This window comes from Eumetopias jubatus, unplaced genomic scaffold (assembly GCF_037043125.1).
Source record: "Eumetopias jubatus isolate StellerSeaLion01/CBP00866 unplaced genomic scaffold, mEumJub1_p1.0 scaffold_16, whole genome shotgun sequence".
Taxonomy (NCBI): domain Eukaryota; kingdom Metazoa; phylum Chordata; class Mammalia; order Carnivora; family Otariidae; genus Eumetopias; species Eumetopias jubatus.
The window spans coordinates 75,837,721-75,850,005 of NW_028274822.1; the positions used below are offsets into that span (position 1 = coordinate 75,837,721).

General features: G+C 51.3%; 1 protein-coding gene across 1 annotated transcript in view; it reads right to left on the bottom strand.

The window, feature by feature from the left end:
• Nucleotides 1-499: 499 nt before the first annotated feature.
• The window catches only part of MYO1H (myosin IH), a 43,526-nt gene continuing 31,740 nt past the window's right edge, over nt 500-12,285 (bottom strand). Inside the window, exons 19-31 of the mRNA XM_088019408.1 lie at nt 12,050-12,163; nt 9,544-9,620; nt 8,228-8,296; nt 6,646-6,730; nt 6,054-6,213; nt 5,140-5,223; nt 4,261-4,354; nt 4,011-4,066; nt 3,087-3,222; nt 2,666-2,736; nt 2,428-2,525; nt 1,580-1,679; nt 500-526 (exon numbers count right to left, since the gene is read on the bottom strand). Of these exons, the coding sequence (XP_087875534.1) occupies nt 500-526; nt 1,580-1,679; nt 2,428-2,525; nt 2,666-2,736; nt 3,087-3,222; nt 4,011-4,066; nt 4,261-4,354; nt 5,140-5,223; nt 6,054-6,213; nt 6,646-6,730; nt 8,228-8,296; nt 9,544-9,620; nt 12,050-12,163 (1,171 nt within the window). The remainder of the gene's footprint in view (nt 527-1,579; nt 1,680-2,427; nt 2,526-2,665; nt 2,737-3,086; nt 3,223-4,010; nt 4,067-4,260; nt 4,355-5,139; nt 5,224-6,053; nt 6,214-6,645; nt 6,731-8,227; nt 8,297-9,543; nt 9,621-12,049; nt 12,164-12,285) is intronic.

The following is a 12,285-nucleotide window of genomic DNA, read 5'->3' on the forward strand; positions in this document are numbered from 1 at the left end:
ATCAGCTGGGGTTGCTGCTACTTTAATACAAGGGAAGGGGGGAGCCCGGGACAAGAAAGAAACACACCCACGGCCTTAACATTTCTGCTACAGCTCCCCCTCTGGAACCCAAAGCGCCTAAATTCCATTTAGTTAGAGCAAAATTCAAAATTTGCAGCTTTATCAAATTGTTCCTCAGGGGCAGCTTGACAAAGGTAGAGGATCTGTTGCCCACCCTCTAATGACATGTTCAAGTACCCATCGAGGGAAGGACTGGGTAGGGACATTGAAACCCATCCTCACAGGTAACTTGAGTTTGGGCCCCTGAAGAGGACCTCTTCCTTTAGTGCCCCAGTGCTGCTGAGAACCGGGAGATGGGCAGATGCCACTCGGTTTCTTCAGAGGTGCTCCTTTGCCTAGAGCTGCTGGGACTTCTTTCCTTGAAGGTGTAGCTCCTTGGACAGCCTCCCGCTTCCTCGGTGCTTTCCTCAGCCGGAACAGAGCTGGCCATGGGGCGAGATCAAGAGGACTTCGTGCGGACCGACACCTTGGGAGAGCGCCCACACTTAGGTTAGAGACCCTTGATGACCCAGCAGCGGTGCGGACGAGCTTCTAGAAGCCAGCCCCACCTGCCACCGAGACAAAGGGCATTTAGAAAAGGACTCAGTGAGGCTGCTTAGCATTTTCAGCCCGAGCCAGTCAGGCAGACAAGCTGTGTGACTCCCACGACAAAATCATTCTTAAAGGTTATACCCCGAAGACAGCACGTAAACTGAAAAGTCACCTGATAGCTTACATCTGAAATGATACTTCAAGATTTTATCTTCTCCCTGAAGGAGCTCAGGGGCAATTGTGTTATGAAAGCCTTTGGGGTCCTATTTACACCCGCCCACAAAAAGTTTCACGGTTAAGGGGATGCAAATGGAAGTATGTATGAGACACCCCGTATATTGACAGACTGTTCGCTCATTCGTTTGTATCAGATAATAATACTGGGTGCACCTACAAAATACATCTGAGAGATGCCCCCCTCAGGTTTTACTCTGTCATTTGCTAGCAAAATGGTATCAAACTAAGCCCGGTGTACCACGTGGCCAGTGAGAGCTTTGGGACGCCCGGCCTAGCACAGTGGGACCAGCAGGGAGGACAAAGCACCGAGCACTCAGCCCGGACTGCACCAGACAGCAGTGAGCTCGGCTCTTCGGACCTGACACGGCTCCCATTGCAAAGCCCAAGCCACACGCCTGCCAGTCACAGCACAGGGTCCAGGGCCGAGACTCCGGACCAGGTATGTTCAGAAGCTCGCTGGGAGAGCCTTAGGCCTTGGCCCTCCCGTGAAAAATTGGCTTCAGCATTTAAAACTGAGAAGATATTTAATGTCACCGACCTGTTCACTAACAACTAGAAATGGGAGGTAAACTTGCTTCAAACATTCTCATTCCCATGTGTGAATGTGTGTCTTTGGCATCAATACCTTCCTGTTGTTTTGATGTAGAATCGGGAACAGAGGGAGACATGAAAAGTCTAGAGGAGGGCTGAAAATGGTCACATTTTAATCTATATTCTCAGGTAAAACTCACCTCCCGCCACAGCCACTCACCACTGTTAACTGGCCGTTTTTATCTTTATAGATTTGTTCTTCCGGTCCTGTGTCGAAAACTATTGTGCCTTTTTTTCCAGGACTGATACAAAACTGTAAACTGAAAACACACCAAGTTCTGTTTTTCACCTTCTGTCTACAAAAGAAACTCACGAGACTCTGGTAGCTTCGAGATCAAATTCCCATTTGTATTATTACAGAGTTTTAGTGCACATTTGAGTCCTCGAAAGACAACCATTGCCACAACTGGGAAACTTACCCCATGTTTCTGTGGCTGTTCCCAAATCAACTTAGCATGTTCAGTTCTTCAGGGGGCCAATCTGCCGTCTGAAGAACCACCTATGTATGGTCCTGCTGAAATGCTCATGGGGTGACCAGGTCTCCCCTCAGGGGAGCACTCCCCACTCTCTCTCCCTCTTGCACATAGGAATTTGCTCATCAGCCTGCTTGCAGGCTGCTTGCACGGGGGTCTGGGAGCCTCCGGGATTCAGCCCCAGGAACCCCCACATGGTCCCTGACCAGCCAGCTGACACAGGGCCTGCTGCTCAGCCGCTTTGTGCCCGTGAAACTGAAAACATGGCGCCTCCTTCAGAGATGAGACTCGAATAAGAGCACCCTCTGTGCCAAGGCTTTTTCCTCTACATCCTAAAGAAATTTTACTGCTGTCCTCTCATCAGTGTGGTAAGCAGCCTGCCAAGCTGCGGCCCATGGTGCTCAAGCGAAAGGTGTGGCTGTCACCTGCCCTGGCCAACAGCTTCCCCCCAGGGATGGCAGGCCCTCCTTGGAGAACTGGGCCGCAAGCCCCCGGCTGCCTTGGTGAACGGGCGATCGCTGAAGAAAGCCCCTACCTTCCCTGAGCGACATTCACCACGTTCCCCCTCTTGAGCAGCATGACGAGCTTCGTGACTGCTTCGAAGATGTGCTCACACTGTAACACGGTATCCCCCTGACCAGGAGAGGACGGGGCAGTTAAAGAGGCCACGGCCTCGAGGAAAAATACTCTTCCGGACGGAGGCTTCACGGGGGGCAGCTCAGTAGCACGGCAGGGTCTCCCTCCTCTGGCCGGCAAGGGGGGCCGTCACTTACCTTTTGTTTGTGGTCCTCCGGCGAGACGTGAATGACCAAGATGCCATCACTGAGGCTGCCAGTAGACACACCTTAGGACAGACCCCAGAGTTAGGGACCAGGAACTGGACAACTTGACGTTCATGCAGAAAAAAGAGGCGGAGGAAGGGCACACCCCAGCAGCCGGCATGCTAGGAGGCTGTGAAGGGCCGCGCTTGGAATAAAACACAGGTCATCGGAGAAGGTGACTGTTGTCCAATCGGGGGGGAAGGGGCGGCCGCTTTCATTTACGCCAGAAAAAAGAAGCCCGGGCCGGGCCCAGGCAGCCCCCCAGGCTTTCCGGGCACCCTACACTCTGTCTTCCAGTAGAGGGCGCCTTCCTTACGGGTGTTCCCTGGGAGCTACGCCCGCCCGGTGAACGGCCTGAAGATGGCCTGCTTACCTTTGAGTGTTGAGTATTCTATTTTCTGCTTGATTTTGGCAAGCTCCACCACATAAGCCGCTTTCTGAGTCAGGAGGAGTTGGCGCTGCCGGGCCTTGAAGCCTTTCCTGTCATATTTAATGACCGGGATACCATACTGCGAGGAGAGCAAGGTGACCCCGTGGGGGGACAGGGTGGAGTACGGAGTTCCTTGTTACCCCAGACTGCTAAGACCAGTTACTTCAAGCACTCAAACAGAGAGAGGCTCAGACAAACCGGTTATCACCACACAGCGCCTCCCACCATCAACCGCTTCGGCCTCCGGCCTCTCAAGACACCCGCCATCCCCATTCACGGAAGGACAGAGGCAGCAAGAGCTTAAGGAACCTGCCTGGATGGTGCTCAGCTAAATTACGAAGCCCATGTTGACACCCTGCCACACCGCTTCTAATAGGGGATGTTCAGGGATTAAGTTCATGGCTGCGTTTCACTCAATTTCATAGAAAACCAAACCCATGGGGCGCCTGGGTGGCTGAGTCGGTGAAGCATCTGCCTTTGGCTCAGGTCATGATCCCGGGGTCCTGGGATCGAGTCCTGCATCGGGCTCCCTGCTCAGCGGGAAGTCTGCTTCTTCCTCTCCCTCTACCCCTCCCCCCTGCTCGTGTTCTCTCTCTCAAATAAATAAAATCTTTTTAAAAAGAAAGGAAACTGAACCCAGTTTCTAGGGTGACAGATAAGGACCGTAAGAACAGCAATAGGTACCTAGTGGTCACGTCTTCATTACCCGGCCCCACAGTCTTCGTTAATACCCAGAGCATTACAGTCGAGAGCCCGGCCCACCCACATGCACCCTTGCATTTCAACAGTGCTTCCAGACACTTTTCGTAGAGCAAACAGACCCTGTTAAGGGAATCCTGTTGGACCCAAAGACCCACGTTTCCTTACCTGGATTTTCTCATTGCTAATGAGTTGAAGCACTTTGGGATTAATGTCTCCTTCATCTGGGGAGGGAACCAGAACACAGCGAATCATCACTAAATACCATGTTGGTGCCAAAGCCACTGGTATCTGCTGGGCTTACGCCCCTCTGTGACCCAAGACCTCAGCTATGGTCAGGACATGCTACGGAGTCAGGCATCCTCTTTCAGCTCTTAAAATAGGAGAAGCGAGTGCACAGATGGAAAAATGTACTTACCGATCCGACTGTTGGCAAAGGGCTGGCTTAAGACTTCGGCATAACCTTCTTTCTTTCCCCTGAAGAGCTCACTTGTAACCACCTTTTGCTGCATCTGGTAAGACAGAATTGGAGGTACAAAGTGGTAGCCACGAGGATCCTTGGGAGAGAGGCACAGCGGGTCCAGGGGCAGCTTGCTTTCCTTGCTAAGCTCTAGTAGCCTCGTCCTCCTTTGGCACAGGAATCATAACAGGTTCCAGGCTTTGGCCAAAACGCCCTAAAAATTATACCAGCAGAGACCAGAGCCGACACTTAAGGCTGGTCTCTTGCACGCTTTTCCCAGAAGTGGAATTTTCAAGAATTTCAGAGAGCAGGCCCTTTCTTCTAGGTCAGAGATCCACAAACTACAACCCAAGGGCCAAATCCAGCCTGCTGCCCATTTTTTTTTGGTAATTTTTTGGCTTCGTTGTTCATTCTTGGCAGGACGGCTCTGCCATCTGTTTATATGTTGTCCCTGGCAGCTTGTCATGCTCTGCTGGCAGTGGAGTGATTCTAACAGCGATCATGTGACCCGCAGACCCCAAGATACTACTCTAGTGCTTTAAAGTCTGCTGACCTGCAGATAAGCATAAACCAAACCCTGCAGCAGAGAAGGGGTCCTGCATTCTGGGCAGCGTAGGGGACCAGCTGGATCCTGTTGCCATGGCAACAATACGAGCAGCTTTATTTGTAACAGCTGCCCTGGAGCCGGGGCTCCGTGCCAAGTGGCCTAGGCATGTTTAGTCCTCAACACGTTCGAGGCACGGGCCCAGTGCAAACCTCGCCTCCCAGGTGAGACCAGCCCCAGCCCCTACCCCACCTGGCTACCTGCCCGTGTGCCCCCCCCACCCCAATCCCTACCAGCGCTTTCCTCTCGGCCGTGATCCCACAACAGTACTTCCGGACCAGGTTCCTTGTGCACATTTTTCTGAGCAGGTCCGACGCCTGTGTGGAGAACACACTCTGTCCCACCTGCCTTGCGCACACCCAGTTCTTGGGCTGTGGCCACCAAGACAGAGGCTTTGACAGCACAGCTGAATCCAGTCTCATGTAAAGTACAGCATTAGGGATGCCTGGGTGGCTCAGTCGGTTGAGCATCTGCCTTCAGCACAGGTCATGATCCCAGGGTCCCGGGATCGAGCCCCACATCAGGCTCCTTGCTCAGCGGGGAGCCTGCTTCTCCCTCTCCCTCTCCCTGCCACTCCCCCTGCTTGTGCGCTCTCTCCCCCCCCTCAAATAAGTAAATAAAAATCTTTATAAAAAAAAAAGTACAGCATTAGTATTTTAAACTTCAAGAAGGCAGCTCATCTGCCAATCTTGCACTACTTTTTCACTGTTGCTAAACTACTGGTTCTTAAACTTGAATGTGTTTGAATCATCCGAGGACCTGGCAAAAAAGACAAAGGACTCTTAGAGATGCTCCGTAGACCCAGGCTGGGACCCAGGACCTTACAGTGGCCCCCACTGTGCTCTAGACACAGGGTCCTCAGAACCACCTTTTGAGAAACACTTTTCCACGTGACAGTCATTAAAAGCCATCGGGAATTCTACATCAGGATAGGAACTATTGACAAGTGCTCTGTGCAAACAGACCTCTGTTGGCTTTAGAATATGAATTTAAAGGAGTGACATTTCTTGTGTAGCCGCCTTGCAAAGAAGCGCTTTACTAAGGGCTACCCTTTCTAGCCAAGGGAGGCTGCACGAAGACACACAAAAAAGCTGAGCCCCGCCAATGCCCGAGTCACTTGCAACAGGAGTCGCCATTCGGTCCTCACATTTTCCAAGATGCCAGGAGGCCTCAGCCAGCTCTTGTCTAAGACATTCTTTGGGACGTGATACCGAAGATTCAAGATGTAATTCTTCCGCATGAACATGATAAACTCCTCATTGTCGGGGCAGAGGGGTTGGTTGCGGTTGATGAATCCCTTTATGAACCTGAAGAGGCAAGCGTTTTGTTAGCTTTCTGGCCCATTTCTGCACCGGGACTCTCTCCACCTGTTTGATTTCAGAGGAGGCTAAAACGGTAGAGATTGCTTTGGTCCCCATGCAGGACAACAGTCACATAGCCCATGGTCAAGTCTGCCCCAAAGATACATTCTATTTCACCCACACCATTGTTTATTTGTTTGTTTTGAGCAGTTTGAATTAGTTGCTAAGAGCAACTGGCATCGGAAGGCAGCCGACCTTGAGACTTCTGAACTAAGAGAAACGAGCATAGTGAATTGTGATCACCGTCAGATTAGGGAGCTCGGAGGAAAGCAATGGAGCGGACTCCCTAAGGCCTGACATCCTGGAGGGAAGCTTAGCTTTCTGCACAAAGCCGAAGAACTCAACCAAGTCCGCGATCACCTTCTGCAGAGAACTCACTTCCTCACGGTCCGCACAGCCCACTTTCTCCTTCTGGCCGCCTTCCGAGCCAGGGCCCCACGCCAGTGCGCTTCCAGTCTGATGGCTGAAAGAGTTCACTGCTGACATTAGAAGGCGGCACAATCACATTTAAATACAAAAGGCTTTCTTCAGAACCGCTCACCGCCTCCCCCAAACATGGGGCACACGTTAGTCGTGGGGCTGCATTTTGCTGGTCTCATCCAGTGTATGCTTCAGTTGTCTACACTTAAAAATTGACACACATCAATTGAGACACACAGATTTCTGGCTTGTTTCCCAATTTTTAAATGCGTTTCATATTTTGTTCAGTATTCTAATTTTTAAAAAAAAATGTTTTCTGGGGTGCCTGGGGGGCTCAGTCGGTTAAGCGTCCGACTCTTGGTTTCAGCTCAGGGCGTGATCTCGTGGGTTGTGGGATTGAGCCCCGCGTCAGGCTCTGTGCTCAGCGTGGAGTCTGCTTGAGATGCTCTCTCTCCCTGTCTCAAATAAATGGATGAATAAAATCTTTTTTTAAAAAGGTGGTTTTAGGGGCACCTGGGCAGCTCAGTCGGTTAAGCATCTGCCTTTGGCTCAGGTCACGATCCCAGGGTCCTGGGATGGAGCCCCACATCAGGCTCCTTGCTTGGCAGGGAGTCTGCTTCTCCCTCTCCCTCTGCTGCTCCCCCTGCTTGTGCTCTGTCAAATAAATAAATAAAATCTTTTTAAAAAAAAAGTTTTTATTCCTCATAGCAGCACTGTTTCTGTTCCAAAAACAAATAGCTGCAAAAACCCACATATCCATCAACAGAACGGCTGGATTGTCGTATACTCATACAGCACAGGGGTTGGCAAACTATGGCCCTCGGGCCCGACATCTGTTTTTGTCAATAAAGTTTTATTGCAACAGGACTCTGCCCGCTTATTTATGTATTGCCTAAAGTTCCTTCCCGTTACAACGTCAGAGTTGAGAAGCCATGAGAGGGGCCAGATGACCCACAAATCTCAAGGACCATCTGGCCTTGAAGAAAAAGTTTGCCAACGTCTGATCTCGTGCGATCCCGTGCAGGTACGAAAATAAACGACCAAATCTACACATGGCCACCTGGTTGAATTTCGGGAACAAAAATGTCCCTAAAAATACAAACGGTATAATTTTATGAAGTTCAAAACATGCCAGCCACTAAATATGTCATTCAGTGATGCATCCATAGATGGTAAAGCTATCAAGAAGAGCAAGGGAAGGATAAAGGCAAAATTCAGAAGAGCGATGTGGGCGCGGGGTGGAGAAGGGATTGGAGAGCCACGGGACGGGTTCCTGGGTACTTGCAGGGTTAGTGTCCTTTTACAAAAAATTATTCTTTAAACGTGCACATGCTGTGGATGAACTAAGCCACATCCGTGGGACCCAACACGGGCCACTGGGTTACAATCTCGGGTCCACAGAATAAAGACGAGCCACGCCCGGGTTCCAAGGGCAGTGGGGGGAAAGCCACAAAGGAGCCTGCGCCTCTAGGTGCCGCACGGGTGAGAGACACAGAACTCTGGCTCTTTGCAAGCGGGCAGGATTCTGTTTCATTCTTACCTGCTTGTCTTTTTTTCACATATACTCTCCTTTCTAGGCAGCCTTTGTATGTGGCTTGGATCCTCGCAACTGAAAATAAAAGTGTTGGCGAAAGGGCTTTCAGTTGTGCTCTTCAGAGGGGAGGTCAGAAGAGGCCTCGGGGCGCAGCGGGGCAGGGGTAGGAGGGGCTGGGGTACAGGAAGCCTGGCTACCAGAAGCTCCTGGGCTCCCTCCCTCAAGGTAAAGAACAGACTCAGTGGTAAGAGCCCCCACCCAGTCTACTGGGTTCCAGGCTAGGCACTGTTTCATCTGCACACCCACCCCTCAAGGCAGGTGTCAAGTACATGCCACAAATGGGCGTGCAGGCTCAGGCGATGGAGACACCCGCAGGGCACCACAGGGCAACTATTGAGGAGGAGTGTGAACCCGGGGTTGCGGGACCACATGGACACTCACCCTGGAGCTTCTCCCACCACCTCCCTCCACCTGGTGACCGAGTCCCCACCACAAGCCAAGCTCATCCAGGGTCTCCCTGCAGACCAGAGACATCCCATCCCCCTGGAGGCTGATGAGAAACGCTGACTGAGCGTGCCCCTGCCCCACCTGCAGCCAGCACCCACCCAGTCCCAGGTCCCGGGATTAGTGCATGCTGCTGTGAGGGTCCAAAAAAAAAAAAAAGATCAGCAAGCACAGTGGTTAAAAGCCCAGGTCCGGAAGCCAGAGAGACCCACGTTCAGACCCCAGCTCTGCCGCTTATTAGCTGTGCGGCCTTCAGCAAGTTACCAACATCTTGGACCTCAGTTTCCCGGAAAGTGAAGTGGAGATAATACAGCCATGTAGGTTTATTCTAAGAACACACCAAGGTCCTGAGCACAGAGGAATTAATATGCAGCAAGCACTCATCCCTCAACAGAGTAGGTCTCAGCAGAGCAGTTGAGATTTCAAGGGAGAAGCCCCACCCCACTCCAGTAGTTTAAAAGAGATTTTGCACTCCCCTACCCCGACCCCATAACTTTCCCCCTTGACTGTTCACAGCCCCCTACCCCGCACCCCGGGCTGCAGGCTTTGAAGGGACCCCTTCCAACATCAGATACCCATATGAATGAAGTTTGCAAAGCTTAGGCCCTGGTGTGGCGCAAGAGTTGGGTCCTAACGAGAACTGGGATGCAAATCCAGTGTTTAAGTGTCTGTGTGCATCCATGGCTGCCCTCCAAGCAGGTATTAAGGCACACATCCATGTGGGTCTTATAACCCCGTAGCCTGTCTGTGTGAGGCGTCTCCCAAGCTAAACTGGTTCATTTCACATTCTACTAAAGTCAGGACAGAGAAAATCATACCTAATTGATGTTTACTAAATTCAAAGGCATCTTCGGTGGCAAACAGAGTTCTGGGGAAACGAATGAATATTTTGGTTCTAGAAGTGAAAAGAGAGATTGTTGCAATGATTAATTTGGTTGGTTACCACCTGCACTGGCTTTGACAGGATTCCTTCCACTAGAGCCTCAGAATGTGATCTTATCAGGAAATAGGGTCTTTGCAGACATCATCAAGATAGGGACTGAGGAGATTGTATGGAATTAGGGGTGACCTAAATCCAACGAGTGTGTGCCTATAAGAGACAGAAAAGGACACACACACACGCACAGGGAAGTTCATGTGAAGACAGGGGCAGAGACTGGAGCGACAGGGCCACAAGCCAAGGAACATAGGAGCCAGCAAAAGCTGGAAAAGGCAAGGAAGGATCCTCCCGCAGAGCCCACCGACACCTTGATTTTGGACTTCCAGCCTCGAGAACTAACCGTGAGAGAGTACACTTTCCTGTTGTTTTAAGCCAGCCCGTCTGTGGTCCTTTGTTATCCAGCCTCAAGAAACTAGGACACCGATTTAACCTGACCTTACTTCCCTGGGCTTTGAAAATTAAGGACAAGGAGCAGGAGTCTAAGTATAAAGAAGATCCCATCGACCAGCAAAGATCAATTATCAATGTCCTCGGGCGCCTGGGTGGCTCAGTCCTTGAGCGTCTGCCTTCGGCTTGGGTCGTGATCCCGGGGTCCTGGGATGGAGCTCCCCATCAGGCTCCTTGCTCCGCGGGAAGCCTGCTTCTCCCTCTCCCACTCCCCCTGCTTGTGTTCCCTCTTTCACTGTCTCTCTCTCTGTCAAATAAATAAATAAAATCTTAAGAAAAAAAAATTATCAATGTCCGTGGCTTCCTGCCCAGCCTTCCCGCCCTGTGAGGGAAATTTCCCAGGGAAGCCACCAGGGGGCAGCAGTGCCTCATGCCCCGTGATCCCACGTCCCCATCCCAGATTACGGAATGGGGACAGATACCACCTAGGACCTCCGCGGTCTGCCTCCCTCAGGATCCCCTCAGGGATCTGGCTTGCAAACGTAATTAATTCTTGAAGCAGGGCCTGGGACAGAAGTGTGAGGATGGAAAAGGACCAGGGTGGCCACAGAGGGCTATATACCAGTGCGAGTTAGGGGTTGGCGGGCAAATTCCATTGATGGATTCGAAGGCAGAAATTCTCCGCAGCCTGGGAATGCCCCCTCTACATCCTTGGGCACTGTTCCTTACCACCACATCAACCCTGACCAAAATGACTAACAGGACAGACTAAGATCTTCCCGGTTCACCCCACAGAGTTTGCCTCAACGCTATCAACGTGTACGACAGTTCCCCTGCTCCTAGACAGCTGTAGCTACAGTAATGTGCTCAGAGTCCTGGAACACCACCTTCTGGGATGCCACAGGAACTTTCACATCACTTTAAGTCCTAATACCCCCTCTGAGAGGTCCTGCGTGCATTTGAATAAGCAGCAGCCCAGGCAAACTCATTTTGCAGGCAAAGAGGTGCAACCCAGCCCTGGGCCAGGTTCAGAAAACAGGGTTCCTTCCTAACTTCATCTCCTCCAACATCCTTCCAACCACCTGGAGCTTGTGATGCTGTGATTCATAATAAGAAATACGTATTTTGTCTTTGTTCCATTCTAGAGCCATAGCTCCCCAAACCCTTATAATTAGAGCACTAGGGGCACCTTTTGTTATAATATTTGGACTTTGTTCCTGAAATAGTTTCAAAGTGATGAAAGTGAAATGGGTGTCTTGCTAATTATAACAGATCCCTTTCGACCACACCACACCTGAGTTTATGCAAAGGAGGTGAAGTCCGCCAAGTCCCCTGGATAACCTAAGGATGGGGGCTGGCTGTGAGGGGAACCAATCTTGAAATGAGAGGCTCAGAACTTTCAGCCCCAACTCCAGGTAGGGGAGAGGGGCTGGGGGTTGAAGTGATGACCAAACGGCCAACGGTTTTATCAACCATGCCGTGTAATGAAGCTCCCATAAAACCCCAAAAAGAACATGGTTTGATGTGCTGGGTGCACCCGGAGAGAGCATGGAAGCTCTGTGTTTTTCCCTATACCTCACCCTAGGCATCCCTTCCATCTGGCTGTTCCTGAGTTCTATCCTTGTGTAATAAGTCAGTGATCCAGTAAGTAAAATGTTTTCTGAGTTCTGTGAGTCTCTCTAGCAAATCCGTCAAACCCAAAGAGGGGGTCCTGGGACCCTCCAATAGATATCCAGTCAGCCTTCAGAAGCCCAGGTGACAGTGGGGACTTGCAATTGCCATCTGAAGTGGGAGACAGACAGTCCTGTGGGACTGAGTCCTTATCTTACACATCTGACACTTCTAGGGGTGGAAAGTGTCAGAACTGAAGTACAGGACACCCAGCTAATCTCAGAGTATTGTGGAATGTTCTGAGTGTGAGCAAAGTACTGAGAGCGGGCACACACAGGAGTTTTTCCTTTACAGAACTTTTGAACGGGGATTTCCTGGCCGCTTACCTCCCTAACTTGTACTCTTCCGGTGCGTAGCCGATGTACTGGATCAGCCGTTCCACACCCTCTGCTGGGGGCCCGTGCCAGTGTGGCCAGGTGTCTGGGCACAGGGACTTGTACCTGGGGAGAGGAGAGGCCCTCTAGAAAGCCATCGGACCCGACACTCGCCCCCGACCCCCCTGCCAGGGGTCAGCTTTGCTCAGCTGTGGCACGCCAGTCACTCAGCACAATCTAACAGACTT